Source organism: Vidua chalybeata, chromosome Z, assembly GCF_026979565.1.
Source record: "Vidua chalybeata isolate OUT-0048 chromosome Z, bVidCha1 merged haplotype, whole genome shotgun sequence".
In the NCBI taxonomy this organism is placed as follows: Eukaryota; Metazoa; Chordata; class Aves; order Passeriformes; family Viduidae; genus Vidua; species Vidua chalybeata.
In genome coordinates, this window is record NC_071570.1 from 19190925 (window position 1) to 19207505 (window position 16581).

The 16581-nt window shown below is 34.1% G+C and overlaps 1 protein-coding gene across 8 annotated transcripts in view; it reads left to right on the forward strand.

Moving 5' to 3' along the window:
• Positions 1–16581, forward strand: part of NFIB (nuclear factor I B) — a 189739-nt gene that overhangs the window by 131591 nt on the left and 41567 nt on the right. For 2 of the 8 annotated variants that reach the window (XM_053932902.1, XM_053932904.1), the window contains exons 9-10: positions 8952–9117; positions 12603–12685. The exons of 3 other annotated variants lie outside the window; for them this stretch is intronic. In XM_053932902.1, the coding sequence (XP_053788877.1) occupies positions 8952–9117; positions 12603–12685 (249 nt within the window). The remainder of the gene's footprint in view (positions 1–8951; positions 9118–12602; positions 12686–16581) is intronic. 3 more of the 8 variants (XM_053932907.1, XM_053932906.1, XM_053932903.1) reach the window with 2 other exon arrangements.

Genomic DNA, 16581 nt, shown 5'->3' on the forward strand with positions numbered 1-16581 from the left:
CTGATGTCTTAATTAGGCACTATTAAGGGAAAATTATGCAAATTAAATCAGGCCCGTACTGTTATGCATTTCTTTAATTATTCAGTGCTTGTTTTACTTACATTTTGATTTCTTATATATGTTAAAAGAGCAGATTAGGTGATAATCTCTCTGGATTGTTCCATGTCCTTCTTTGGATCATTACTGAAAAAAACTACATCTAAATGAAGTATCTGACTTTCTTTCAGTTGAAAAATGTGCTGTCTTATGATTTTAACATTAGAGAGTATATTCATTGAGCAGGAGTTATGCTTTCAACTTTTTGCCCAACTCTTTTCCCTTATCTCTGGTTGAAAAAATAATCTTTTGACCTTAAAAGATTAATTTTTAGTCTGCTGATTTTTTACAGAGTAGTAGCAAACTGAGAAGACTTCATATTTTTGTATATTCCATAGGGAATAACAGATTTAACTAGCCCTAATTTACAATTTTCATCACTTTCCATAGCCTTTTTATTAGGGTAATTTTTTCATTTCATTTGAGATTTGGTTTAATTCCTGAAAAGAGGAGATGGGGTAAATGACACAAAATATGCAATTTCAGTCATCTGCATCGTCTATTCACCATAATGTATTATAATTAACCACTAGTATTAGTGGAATATTTAAAAAATTTAATTCTTTGAAGTTCATCTCTGAGATTTGCTGTAAGTTAGAGTAGTTGCATGCCTGGTCAAAATATCACTAAATAAAATAGTTAAAGTTTATATAAAAAAGTATAAAAAGTAAAACAGCAGGATTAATTTTTTGCTTCGGAAAAGAAGAAGCAACAGTCTATGAAGTTTCAGTGACAAAAGAGAATTGTTCTGATACAATAGGATGCTTTGAGCCAAACCAGTTTTTATTTTCTAAATAAAACATGAATTTTTATTCAAACAAATTTAATTACTATAAAATTCAAGACTGTATCTGCAGGAATACCCATCAAATTTAATTATGTTTTCCCACCTCAAAACATACTCATTTGGATTTCAAAAGAAGAAATATGATGATAGTTTTAATTTAGCTGTAGAAATAGAAAGGATGGATACCCTGATAGCATTTACCTAAAATGAACTGTTCGTCCTGAACATCTTTCAGTAATACGCTAATTTAGATTGTTACAACAAGGAACTGAGATGCCTTGTACTCCCCACAGCAATTTTGAGATTAATTACATTACTGCTGCACTGATTATAGGGAGACAGTCATGCTATTCAGTGGAATACTTTAAGTAAAATTAGTTCAAGGATATAGAGATCTCATAGGTTCCCACTGAGAAGCACTGAGCAATTTTCTTGACATAATGTTAAATAGTCCAAATTATGTGTGATGAACAGTCAGGAAGTTCAAACAGGCCCTTTGGCTGCAGTGAAAAATGGTTCAACAATGGATGATCCTAAAGAAAAGGGAGCTGTTGCTGCCGGTTTCATGAATATCTGCATTTTATCCCCTGCTCAATATGGAGAACAAACAAACAAATGTACTGAACAGAAATAGAGCTTGTTAGATACAGAGCTGGACTTGTCTCAAGTTAGTACTCTGGTAAGTTCACAGGGTTTTTAGAAGTGTTGTACTTTCCACTGATTTAGAATTTCTGCTAAGCTCTTTTTTTATTTATTTCAATGCTTTTCTTCTTAGCTAGGTACTCATGTTACTGGTTGAGATTGTATGTGTGAGGATAGATCTGTATTATGATGGGGTGCAAGTGTCCCTGACTGATACTGATTATTCAATGCAGGTTTCATCAAAAGCTAATGGATTGATATGTGTCTAATCCTCCTATGGTGTTTATCCATGTAGAATGTGTTGAGGTTTTCAAAGCTATTGCAAATTTCCAGCATGTATTTCCTTTTTGAATGATTCCAGATGGGTGAATCTTTTAATCTTAGAAAATATTACCTCCTCTGTATCTGTGTACACAAGTACAGATGCACACATGCACTAATCTGCACACACATGGAATTTATTATTATTCAGGATAGTATGAATTACATACAGTATCAAAATAAGATTTCCAATGAGCCTGAACAAATAGTCAAACACAATATCAATTGTGTGGCTGAAATCAAAACTAAAACCTCCAAACATAATTCACAGTTGAGTTAAATGGAATAATTTCCTGATGAAGGTGTGGTGAATCACAGAAAAAGGATCAGCAAGTGTGATAAAGGAAATATAGTAAAGCAAACAGTTGAGGTGAATCCTGCTGATGAACATCCTAGTATCAGTATGAATTATCTTTTTTTCTGACTGAACCAAGTAAACAGAAACAGACAATCTTCCAAGCTTTTTGAGGAAGTTATTATGAAGGACACAGTTTACCTGTAACCTTAGCTCAAATGTGATATTTATGATGAAATATGAAGATTGCCTGATATGGTAAAACTAACTGAATTTGATGGGTTAAGTATTGGACTGTTTTCTTCTTACAAGAAATGGCTTACATGTGTTATGTACTACAGGCTGAGTGAACAGCTGCATATTTGCAACATATACGACTACATATTTAGTAAAATTCCTGTCTCTGATAAAAATACTTTATTGCAGAGTGGGTTACTTTGCAGCTTTATCTTTTCATTGGTTTTATCTTTGTCTGAAGACACAAATATCTGAAGCGCTTCAGAATAATTGTTTATGGAAGCTGATGGGGCCTTATTTTCCTCCTGTATTTGATTGGGATATTGAACCTTTTATTCAATGAAAGGTACATTCTTCAGGGATGCTAAGCAGATGCTTTGTCTTACATTCTTCAATACAATAATTACAGTCATTTGGTGTTGATGATGGGATCTTGTAAAGCTCTCTTTGGGCTGATCAAAGTGTTTCCTGTTGATTCTTGGGAGACTACTAGCAGAATAAGCCAAAACATGCAAAATTGTGTGCATGTGATTTCTTTGGTATAGCTAGGACCTCTTTTATTTGTTGATGTTTAATAATTTTCAGCTTCTTGAGCAAGACTTTCCTTTTATTTTTTTAGAAATTATTGAAGATTAAATAAGGCAATGTGCAGTTTTTAATTGTAATTGGGAGGCAAAGATTGGGTCCTAGCTTAACACTATCTACTGAGAAGTTGTTTTAAGATTTAATTGCAGTTGTAAATTATTATTTTGTATTTAATCTGCTCTAAATGCATAAGTATATGTCTTCAGAGTGCATGAAATGCTATGTAACATAAAGATATCTTCTGAACATTTATCTACAAAGAGAATTCTTTTCCCATGCTCCTGTCATGCAAAATTATCCAGGTAAAGTTTATCACAGGTAAAATTGTGATTCAGGATGTAGGACTCCAGACCGTCTTATGAGATCCATGTCTGAACATGGATTGCTGAAACTCTGCAGTTGCTCTCAGTTTCAGCAGCATTACATCAACATGAAATTCATACATCAGTTCACCAAATGAATGAGACTTAGGCCTTTCTAGATCAAAGTCGACACCTTGATTTCTTATAGAAAGCACAGAAGGGATGTTGTCAGCCAAGAGCTGGCAGCAATGTGTATTTTTCTAAAGCTAATTTTTCAAGCAGACAGGTAGCTGCATGTCATACCACATAAAGCTTTGGTGTGGTATTTCAAAGGTCTATGTAAGATGTGTTGTCACAATGAATTACTCAGAGTCTTATTAGGGAAGCTAGGGAGATTCATTCCTCTGAAAAGTGGTAAGGGGCACTAAAAGAAGGCAAAGGGCATTTCTGTTGCTACTTTAATGTTCAATAGCAGAAAGGAAACCTGTGCAGCCTTGATTTGTGAGAAGCAAATGCTTCATGGAACCCACCAGGTTCAAACTCCCCTACAGTATTTTCTACAGTCGCACTGGTGGTACTCTAGTAATACCATTCCCTTATGTTTAGCAGAGTCTCAAAAGCATCATTATTAGTCAGGTGGGTGATAAATTGAGGATATGTGTCTCACACATTTTGTGAAACTCACTGCTGTACCATTCAGCTATTTCTGGTGGGAGAATAACATGGCCATTCAATTTTTAGAGGTGATAGAGCATTAGGGTGTCCTAGACAAAAAGGAGAGAAGGAAATTAGAAAAATGGAAGATATTTCTGGTTTCTTTCGGTTGTAAATTTTCTAAAATATTCATCACTCTCCGTGGGCATTGCACAGCACAATGATGTGGGCTCAAAGACTGAACTTATCAGCTATGATCTCCAGTTTCCAGAGATGTATCTAGCAAACAATTTTTAACGTAAGATATTTAGTATGGGAGCAAAGGACCAAAATATCCAAAACTGTAACTTCTATACCTTCGTCAACAAAATTAATTCAAGCAGCCTTCTAAAAACTACCCTGCCATAGGGTTTTACAGTAATATTGTTCACCATAATATTGGAACTTCACCTTTACAAGGAACTGGAATTCTTGAGAGGAAATGGGTGAAATGGCATTTCCAAAAGCATGACATCCAGTTTGACTAAACTACATTCATTGATTTATCACCTAGCTATAATAGGATAAGATTGTGAAACACAGAATTTATATTAAAAACTGGTGTTTTGAGAAGCAAATATATTATTCTCCAAGTGTAGTGGTTAGATGGATAATATAATGTTTTGTTAAGCCTTGAAACTTCTTTCTGAAACACCTAGCAGAATATCATATGTAGCTATACCTAGGACATGCACAGATTAATATAATTTCTGGCCTTTGTTAACTATTTACTTGAAGGTGATTTCAAGGAAAATTGGATTTATTTTATTTGGAATTGAAAAGTATAACTACAATTTTTTTAAAAAATGTGCATATGTGAGAATCAAATATAGTTGATAATTTAAGCAATAAATGCTTCATGTGAATTTTTTAATAGATGTGTCAATCTTCTGTTGTGTTTGGTTAGCTCATCTGTGGATGTTAGTAGTTGCTATTTCATTATAGCATCAGAAATATTTTTTGTAACACTAAACATAGTGAACTGTATGACAAAACACTGTCCTGAATTGTAACTGAATAACTAAGGTTAAATATGTTGATATTTCGGCATGTATGTAAACAAAACTCTGAAAGGAGGTTGATTAATTACTGATTATAAATATGTTCAAAAATCCTGCCAGGGAAAAGAGATACAGTGAATCCTGACTTTAAGAAAGTCTGTATTCATATCGATTACAGGTTTCTGTTCAGACTTCAGACCTGAGGATTAAAATAAAATGTGCACAGTGCACACCATCAAATAACAACAGCCTGACATTCTGAATTATGTTACAGCTGTGACAGCAAATACAACTTGCCTTTGGTTTAGGGCACATAAATGCACATAATTGCCCTGTGGCAATTCAAGATGGTGGAATTAAAAAAGATGAAAATTATAACAGATCTGAAAATCAAATTAGTGTTCAATCCAAGAGCAGAAAAATGTATGCCTGCATAAATAAGGGCTAAATTTCCCAGACCTTCATTATGTTTACTTCTTTTCCTCACAAATTTTCCCGTGCACAGCTTGTTTATCTAACACAGCTGCCTCTATGGAATTTGCTTGAGGTTTATGCCTCAGATATCGCCCCTGTGAATCCATCACATAGACATATTGATGCCCTATTTGATGGTAACAGCTGATTCTTCACCTACAATGCATTTGTATGTAAGAGTCTCTTCAGGAAAACTGGAACTAGAATATTGAACTGTTTTGTGTAAGGAAAAATTAATTTGTGTTAAATGAAATACTGTAAGTATTTGCACTTTTAATTCAAATGGATAGTGTCCAAATAGATATGCAGTTTCCATGCTAAAATATTATTTGATATAATTGTAAAGGCCAAAAGGAAAAGTTCTTTCTAGCTATCAGTTTTCAATAAGATTATGAAGGAGCTGTTTCTGACCAAAGGATTTCTCTTTTTGGACAGAAAACTTAAAGCAGCTCAGAGGACTTGAGACACTTGGGAGAGCTGATGTTCATGAGCTTGTACTGCTATCAATTGCACCATCCAAAATCTAGACTTTTATTTCAAAATCTTTTAGTTTTGTGTTTCCAAAGATAACTATGGAAGTGTGAATCGAATATAAACTGATGCAGCACTATCTGTGTCAATATGAAGACAGGCCAAAGCAATAACTCTGAGTTATACGATCTGGTTTTTAGGAGTATTTTTATGATCTTAAGCTGCAAACTAGTTGTGATAACTTAAATATAAGTTTGATTAATTGCTCCACTCTTATTCACTGCATGCAAGAAAAACAAATATGGATGTTTTTTGAAGGCTTCTTATGAGAGATGTTCTCCTAATAGAATTTGTGAGAGTATGAGAGTGCCATCCATAAACTCTGTTTTCAAAAGTAGCACACTTAAGAAAAACACTGAAGTTTAAAGCAAATTTCAACTGTACCATTTCCTATGAAAACCTTTGTCAAAAGGAGGACCTTGGTTTACATCTTAAAGACAGCTCAATTGTTGAAGAAGATTTGTATTTGTAAACTTCACACCAGGTATATGCTTTCGTACACCCGGATTGCAATTGCATTTGTAATCTAATGTGGAGTGTATGAAATCTGGGAACTATAAGAACTAAACTTACTAAAGTAACAAATTTTCATTGTTTTTTACCTAAAAGGTTTCTTTTCTCTGAATAGAAGACCTCAGTGTCATTGTATTGCATCTGCACTCACTTTTACATGTGACGCAGATATAGAACTTCCATTTAGGAGGAAATTCGGGGAATTAAAAAAAAAGAAAGAAATGGAAGCACTTACTGTGGGAAATCACAAACTGCATCTACTGAAATCACTGGTAAATTCTCTATGGCTGTCAACAAGCACAGGATTTCACCCTCTGTTTGGATGGAGTGGGGTGATATACCGCACTACCACTATGTATCACACATAATTTGGTTTAGAAGAAAATAGGGTATAAGTATAATGTTTTTCTTAATCTTTGTCTGAACAAGGAGTGGGTTTGCTCATTTGAGCCATATGGATAAGGACAAAGCTGAGGTCCATGTGAACCACTGGATCCCTGGCTGGGATCACTACAGTACAATATAAAGTGATACATTTCTGTAAATCATCATGGTCTCCCATGACCTTCTAATTTATTTTCATTTATTCTAATTTATTCTTTTCTGTCTTTAGAGACAGCTGCTTTTGTAAGCTGATTATATTGTCTGTTTAAATCCACAGGGATTCAAAGAATCTTCTTTCTTAGTTTTAATAAAAGTTTATCATTTTGGTAAGAGATTCTCAGCTACTTTTGTGATGTTAGCACACTGCATAAGCTAAGGCTCCTATGGTAGCCTTGTGGTTGCAGGTCCACCTACAAGCTACCAGATGCACCTATAAGCTACCAAATGCAACTGAAAGGTGGTATTCCCTCCAGCAGGCTGTGTGGACAGCTGGGCTGCCAGGACAGGAGAGGAGGCTTGCCTCTGCAGCAGACTCCCTAGAAGCATAGTGAAAATCCAGTCCAACTTAGTGAGCACGTCTTCCTGACAAGAGTTGTGTCTAGAGAGTGACTTTTTCTCCTTAGGAGGGGCAGTTTGCCACTCATAATTAGTGTGGTTTTTTACTGTTATTTTTCATTGTGAGGCTTGTGATTTTAGAGAGGGGAGATAGTCAGCTAACTGCTCAATGTTCCTATAGATACCATATTGGTTTCCATTTGCACTTGTGTTTTCTAGTGTTTTCTGCTAATTTAGCTTTAGATGTCCTAAACAAGACTCTCCCTTGGGTGCATTTGCAAAGTTTAGTAAATCATCCTGTCAGGAAGTTTCTTGTGCTATTAAATTTTAAATTTCCTTCTTCTCAGTTTCATTCCATTACCCCAGGTATGCATTTCCTGTATTTTCCAAATAATTCCTTCCTCTTCTGTGTGTTTATACTTCTCACGTACTTGTGGTAATTGTGTCAGTCCAGTTATTATTTCATTACCATAGTCATGCTTACCTCCTTTAACCTTTCATTGAATCAGTTGAATTGTGTTCTTATCAGTCCATGTCTTTAGGTTATCTTAATTTGACAAGATGCTTCTGATTAAAAGATTCCCAGTATTTCATGCCTGTATGATTCTTTTAAAATAGTTGTGACTCATAGAGCACACAATCGGTTTAAGACAGAAGTTATCAGCCACTGTTGTAAAAACTATTTACTGTGTGCTAGTTTTTGTTGCAAATTATTTATCCTTGGAGTATTTGCAGTCATGCAGAACATCTAAGGTATGTTGAAGCACTGGATAAACATATATTTACCAGTCAACTTTGCCATATTCAGATGTGCCTACATGTAGAAAGTATCATATTACCTTGATGATCTGTACCTGGCATAAGGTTATATGCAGACAGCCTCTTGTATCTATGAAAGAAGTGTTATTACTTATGCTCTTGACTTGCAAAGTTCCCATTATTAAACACTTCTATGGTTTCAGTAAGTGGCTTTTTGCCAGATGTTATAATGTGTACATTATAGTGCATTATGGTGCATCGTATCCAAACTACCCTATTCCCAAATTGTGAATCATTAGTTAGCCTTCCAGTGTGAGTAACCTCTGTGGACAACTGTGGTCAAGTCTTGGTTATCCTCCAAGCCAGAGTGGTATGGCATGTGAAAACAGAGGTTTTACATCAGTTGTTTGCTCTTAATACTTCACACATTAGGGCCAGTGCCTGGTCAGTTTACTCCTGTTGTCATGGGATTTTGGTTCACAGACACTGCAGGAGCAGCAAAAATATTTTGAAACAATCTGATGCATGTGCACCCAGGTAGAAAGAATGTGGAAGAATACTTACCAAAAAGTACTGCTACCTAAGATCTACTACCTATCTGAAAAGGGACCTGCCTGGTGAAAATATCACATGGAAATACATAGCCTATTTAGAGCAGCACATTCCAAAACACAGGTCCTATGATGATGGGCAATTCTGGAAAGCCCTAAGATAGGTAGGTTCCTTAAACACAATGTGTATGTTTCACAAGGCATTCTTTTGGTTTTGTTTTGTAGCCTAACAGCAGTGGTCAAGTAGTAGGGAAAGTGCCTGGCCATTTTACTCCAGTTTTGGCACCCTCTCCCCATCACAGTGCGGTGCGACCTGTGACCCTGACCATGACAGATACTAAACCCATCACTACATCCACTGAAGGTGAGGCATCTTCACCTACAGCAACCAGTAAGTATTTCTTTAGGAAACAAAAAATGTCCATCAAAGATTTGATATGATTTCAAATTCAGGCCAGAAAAAGGCGTCTTTTCCTACTATTTGACCAAGTGGGTGCTCATCATTTTACATGGAGAGCAAACATGATCTGACTGCAAAGCTTTTCCTCCCAAAATTTCAACTGATGGATCATGTTACACGAACCAAAGTCTGTGACATGACAAGCAAAATGAAAGAGAAAAGCCTGCATATTTGACCACTATTCAAGGAAAAGAAAATGTGTTTTTTTCATATGAGGTGGACATTGTTAAGACATTGAGAAGCACACCCAGACAGTAAGGTTTTACAATGACCCACAGATGGAATTCCAAAGAGGCACTGGATAATTTGCTCCTCAATGAACTTTCCTACAGAAATCAAACCTTGTTACAACACTGAATCTGAGCTATGATAATTGCATGTTAATATAGGTTGTGTCATTTTTAGCAAAAACAACTGTTGTGGCAAAAGAAAATTTTCATTCCTTGTCATTTCTACAAGGGATGGTAGATCCACTGTTTGTGCTTGTTGTTTTTTAAAATAGAAAGTAACAAACTCTAACTTCAATGTTTTAAGCTCTTTACTATGTATAGGATCATGTTATTTGTCCTATTATCTTCAATGGAGTTGCAGTTCTAGAAATAAGGGCAAATATCTAGACTAATTTCTTCCTTTCAGAGTATTCATGATAAGTGGTGCAGAATGTTGCTTTTCAACTGTGTTCTGAACTTCTGTTGTCCTTAAACTTTTATTTGGATTTGAGATGGCTGGTGTTACCAGCATTTAGCAGAGGGGTGAAGATTTTTAGGAGACACTTCCAGATTCTTGGAAAAAAATCTTAACAGTCTTTGAAAGTATTAGTCGCTTTAGGATTTGTAAAAATTAAAATTACTTGTTCAAGACCTACTTAATATTTTAACTTCAAATACACTCCCTAACTATTGGTCTGTCATTAATGGAGACCATAAACAGTATCCTTTTCAGGTGTTATACCACTTTAAAACTTTTCTGAGAAAGAGATGGGACTCAAAGGTGTAAGATGTAAAGGAGAAAACTGTTTTAAGCATTTGTTATAAAAGAGTAGTAGTAGTAACTTTTGGAGAAACTACTGCTCAAGTATTAAAAAAAAAAAAAAAGTATTTTTATGGAAGAATTTTATCTGCCCTTTAAGTATATTAGTTTTGTTAAGAGGTCTTAAGTACATTAGTTTTTTTAAGTGTCTATCTGTAGCCACACTGGTGATTTTTAGTACAGTTTTTGGACCTTTTAAGAAGAATTAGTTTTAGCAGCAAAGTAGAACCTGTTGCTCTAAACATTTTCACCAGAACAAAAAAACTGAGACAACTAAGTACTTGTACAGTTTCAAGTATTTGTGGTTTCATTCTACTTTGACGTGGTTGTGCTTGGCCTACATATCACTCTTAGATGAGGTCAGGGTTTCTGATAAAAATGGCAAAAAGAACACAGTAAATGCCAGAACTGTTTTGGGATGTTTTCTGGTTATATGACCTTATAATCATCATTATAGGAAAGCATACCTAATCTGTACATTGTCCTACTACCAAGGGAACTATTTGGATCATATTTTCCAATTAAATCATCACTCAGTTTCTTGTGCAGCTCATGGGAACAGAGTAGCTGATTCCTGCTGACCCTTTAGAACATCTTGGCTTAGATACTTAAAATAAGGCTTCCTTCATGCTTCCATATTAGTTTCCAAGTAAATTCTTTCCACTACAGCACATAAATAATAATAGAAAAAAATCCCTATGTGCAAATTTTATTTGAATGTGGCCTTACTGCCTACAAGATGGTGTATAACACCTCACCAGCTCAGGATGTTATGATTTTCAGAAAACTGCATTAGTCTGGGTTGGTAACTGTAGGAGCATAAAAAAAATGAAGAAATATAGCTTGTTGATGAAGAAAATAACAATAAAATGAGGGATAATGTCCTTCTGATATATAAATTATGTATGAATACATATAAACTCTATTATCAGTCAAACTCTATTATCAGTCATAATAGGTCCACCACACTCATTACTGATGTTAACTTAATGGGAAAATCAACATTAAACATATTTTATGGTGTAATTTTACTTTTATTTGTAGTGATTGACTGATTGATTGGTCCAAAATATATATAGTTATATATTTATATAACTTGGACAAAAAAATATCATTATTATTCTGTATGATGAAAATAAATTGGCAAATGATTAGCACTGTTTTTCATTCTGAAGTGCTATAGCAGAATTTTTATTAATGAGAAAGAACATCAGGCTTTGATAATATTTATGGAACCCTTTAGCCTCCATCATAATTTCCTTCAAATAATTGGTTAATTCGTATGACAGTTTTTCAGTAAAGCCTCTTTATTGTATATAGAATTTTATTTTTTTTAATGAATGAATTTTCTTGGTTTTTTCCATGTGAACTTAATATTAGCAAGCCAGTTTAGTAAGTACTGTCATCTTGCTTCTCACTGGCATGCTTCTATGTGTCTGTCCAGTTTTAGTAGTTTTGCTAAGTCTTTGCTGTTTTTACAGTAAATTTCCAGGCTGTGATGCTACAGATTGCAGTGTGGACATCTCCACACTGGGAAGTTGAGTAAGACCACCTAACTAATTTGATAAGTGCCACTAAAAGGCATGATAACATAATGACTCTTAGGAATTACTGAGAGAGACCAGAGAGGAATTTGTCCTACAGGTGAAGGATACATTCTCTGTAGCTAATCCCAGCATCACTTGGCATTCCCTTTCTCCTCAGAAATGGATTTCTTCAATCTTCTGAAGCAGGTAGCGAGAGAATTATTTTAGTAGCTCCCCTCAGAAAATATTGTTTTCTGATGTATAGTGGAGTTGAATATTTTCTGTTATATTGCACAGTAAGAATGAGCTCCCTTCTTAGGAAAATATTAATCAAATTATATCCCATTATTGCAAATATTCATTTCATGCCACATAAGTAAACCAGAATTTTTATTCTAATTTATGTTCTTCTTTTACATTTGTTTGGTACTTTCTTGGTAAAAACAGAACCTTTACAGAAATAAAATTAATATGATCATGAATATTTTCTCTCAGCAGTGCAATTTCAGTGATTCACAGTTGCTTTAGATTGGTATAATGGAAATTAAAAGTGTGATTAGTTCAAATAAATAAATTATGAAAAAATTTGGAAAAAAAATTAATCAAAGGAGCTACTGTTGTCAAGAGACATCATTATGATTTACACATGCAGCTTCCATTGAAGTTTATAGGAATTTACGCATGCCTTTCCAAATTTGGTCCAATATTTCTTTTGCTTTCTCTTAAAGAAAAGCCAAAAACACTTCCTATATATTGCAAAATCATAACTCTGGATCTCTCATATTTGTACTGTACCTGCACAAGGTAATAGATTTGATAGGTTGGTGTTTTTATCAATATGTTTTGTTCTTCCTTAATCAGCCTACACAGCCTCAGGCACATCCCAAGCCAATCGATATGTGGGACTAAGCCCAAGAGACCCATCCTTCCTACACCAGCAACAGGTGGGCAAGTTTCACATAGGTGTAATGCTGTAGAGAAGCTTTTGTGATGTTACCTTCCTACATGCTGCCACTGGTATCTTGGATTAGACTGAAATCTTGAGGTTTTCAGTATTTGTCACATGAAGATTATGTTTATTCAAAACAAATTGAATGCTTTAAGAAATATCAGTTTAGCCTATTCTTTCTTTCTTAGATTTGTCCCATCTTAAGGAACTCGATATGTTTCTTTCAATATTTTAGTTTTCAAGAGTTCATACATTTAATCTTTAATAGGATTTTAGGAAGTAGAATGAGGTATTTAAGAAACAAATACTAATTTCAAAATCAGTTTATAAAAATAAACAAAACTTTCAAAGCAAAAAATACAGTTTATTATTTTCAAGTTTTGTTTCCTTTTCCTCCAGATGTTTAACACATTTCTTCATTTTACTTTTAGAAAATTAGTTATAAAACCAAATTCTCAAGGCAACATATCATCATTTCTAGTGTAATAGGTTTAAATTGGTCTGCTGATTTCAAATGTGATAAAAATACATTTTTATTCTAGTTTGTTACATCATTTATATTTCAAGTAGCATTGTACATTTCACATCTCATTAATGCTGTAAATTTAATGCAAATGAAGTGTTTACCCAAACTGTGAAAATATAGAGCTGAGATTAATCGCGGCATACAAATAAATTAGCTGCAGTCAGTAGCAAGGCCATGCACACATACAGAAATGGTACATTTTAAAAATAAATTCAGACACTTTAGAATTTTAATGTACTTTATGATGTGTGTTTGTATTCCTCTTAGATCTTAACAGTATAGGTCTTTGAAGTTCACAGCATGTAAAATGTTACAAGAAGAAAAGCTGAATGTGGCAATAAGAAAGAGGGTGTTAAATAGGCCTTGGTATTTTACTTGGTATTTTTTCTCAGACTTGTGTTCCTGTCAGCAGCATAAACACATTTTTGTTTCATTTTTCAGTAAAACCTACCTATTCTATATTGTTGAGATATAGCTGACCCATGCTTTAGCTGAAACTCCCTATCCATACCCACTCCCAGAGCAAGGAGGCAGTATGTCCATTTTAAAGGTCACCACATGCAGAGTTCAGAGAAAATCATAAAGATGATAATTTATTCAAGATAGCTGGTGTGTTGCTGACTATTTTTTTAACTAGTAAGATTTAAATTCAAACATCTGTACACTTTTATTATGAAAATATGAATGACTATTAGTATCTGTTCCAGCCACTAATTTCTCAATAACTTTTCTGGCATATTATTTTGTTGAATTTTTTTAACCTCTCAAAGATTTTTTTATTATAAGATATGTTGTAATTACTATGAAATATTTTTTTCAAGATACACAACATATGATTATTGTTTTTTAAAGCACACACAACACCTCTCTTTTTTATGCACAGTGAATGTAATTTGTGAAGTTCTTGTGAAGTTTTATATAGTGTTCTTTGAAATGTCTCCAACATCCTGTTAATCTAGGGATGCACAATATATTTTTTCCCCTTTGTATTTTTGGGCACAATTTTTTTTCTGCAGACTTCTCCTGCTTAGGCCTTCCAAGCTCATTGGAAAACTTCTAAACTTCTAAACTTCTCATCACATGCCAGAAAGTAGTAGAAGCTTATTTAATTTTCTCCTGGCTGAACTTGACATATATGTTGCTGATGTTTTGCATCTTCTATTTATTTTTATCTTTGTGTAGATCAAAATAGATTAAAAAATTTCAGCAGTGTCTTTGGAACATCAAAGTGAGAGAGGGATCTCAAAGGTCTTTGGTATTTACATGCATTGTGTCTGATACTCCCTTTCATGGTAAAACATGTGGCCAAATGGCTTAAAGGGAAGGGGAAACTAAGCTAAATCTCACATACACTTCAGAAGCAGAAAAATAATTTAATGCTACTATGTTAAACCAATGTTCCCATTTCTAAAGTCTATTGCTTCATAGTCTCATTATATTAATCCAAGAGCATCAACTGGTGACCAATGAGCCATGTAATATATTTTAAAATATCTGTGTTTTATTGTCTTTGCTCTTAACTCACTATTCTCTTCTAATATATGCAATAGACATATCTGTGTTTGCCTGAGTATGTTTGTGTGTATGAATGTCTACAGATACATAGAAAATGAAGGAGTAGTATGCACAGCTGAAATGAATTAAAAGAACAGAATGCTTAAAGTACAAAGTTTTTCAGATGGATAAATATGAACATATAAGTATGCAAGGTATATAAGTATACCTTATAAGTATGTAAGTATGTATAAGTATGTTTCTAATGAATTAGTTACCTTTACTCCATTCTAAAGGTGACACACAGAGATGACAGATTATACACACACACACACACACACACACACATACATAATACCCAGAAAGTAAGGTAGAGCATTGACATTATCTAAACAACTTCAATAGAACAAAGGTTATCCTTTGGTAAGGCAGAAATAGGATTGATTTACTATGTCCTTTCATTACTTTACAACAATGTAAAAGAGACCACTCTTCTTGTAGCAGATTTTAAATGTATTTGCTTTAAAGCAACCCATGATGAATGAAAAGAAAAATCAAGGGGTATGTGAATAAGGCAACTAATCATTTTGTATTAATGGAGAGAAATTTTCAATTAGAAAGCCATTGGTTTTAGTTCCAGAGAGATCTTTTAAACATTCCCCCCTGTAATGCACAGTGACCCCTCAAGAATAAATATTGTCACCAGTACCTTTTTTACTTCATTTGAGGAGTCTTTATGAAGATTCATTTTCTCTGGTTATGAGAAATATTAGCAAGTACCCTTGAGTAGTTTTTGTTGCTGTTAAAAAGAGCCATTATGTAGCCCATTTAAGTTTCAGTAACCACAATAAATTTAAAAGTTACACATGTATTTTGCAACACACACTCACAGAGTCCTGACAGAGTGATAGCTTCCTAGAAATTCCAGTAAACCATGTGTAGTACAGCACACCCAAAATACTCACATTTAGATGAGAAGCACTGAAAAAAAATTTGAAAGACAATACATAATAGGGCTAGTGAGAGAATTTGTTGGCTTTTACTGATCCAGTTACTGTGAAATTGTGATGTTATATGCATTACTTAGCCTGTAATGTTGATAGTTAGAAAGACTAGATTTTAATGGGGAATTATAACTATGCAGTCAATTTCTGATGCACTAGCTGGTGGATCTCCCCATTACTTGCCTAGAAATCCCAGCTATTTCTATGGTGTGGCATAAATAGTTACAAAAAATAACATCTTGCTTCCGTGGCATTTGGAGAGTCATATATATCTCGGCATTTTCTTGTAAAAAATTCATATCAGACCTCCTCTATCTATTAGAAATTATTAATGACCACTTATTTTTCTTTTTTTGATTCAGCATCATCTTCTGAGAATTGTGGAGTGTTGATAATGTAACTGTAGTAAGAATACCATGAGAGAGGGCAAGGGACATGATAAGAGCTAGTACCTGGATGAGAGAATTTTTTTAAATTTTATGTTGGTCATTGGAGGAAGTATTTTCTGAAGCCAAATGTACTGCTCACTGTTCTTTATCTCTGCTGAGAATTATCCTAGCTAAATTAAATAAAAGTTAGATAATCTTTGCAATTATATGGGTGCACCTTTATTCTCCTTAATCGCCCCCCATTAATTTGCATTTATTGAAGATTTGTGATTTCTAAGCCTAGACTAGAGTCAAAAACCAACAAACCAACAAACTGAGGAAAGTCAGTCAAATTCTACCTTCTATAAGTGGACACAATTCCTTGCCAGATTCTAGTTGCATTCTTTTGGCTAAGTAATTTTAATGGCAAGATCATTAGTTCAGTAACAAAGTCTTAATGATCAGGATCCTCATGGTTATGTGATGACATTTCTTTAGG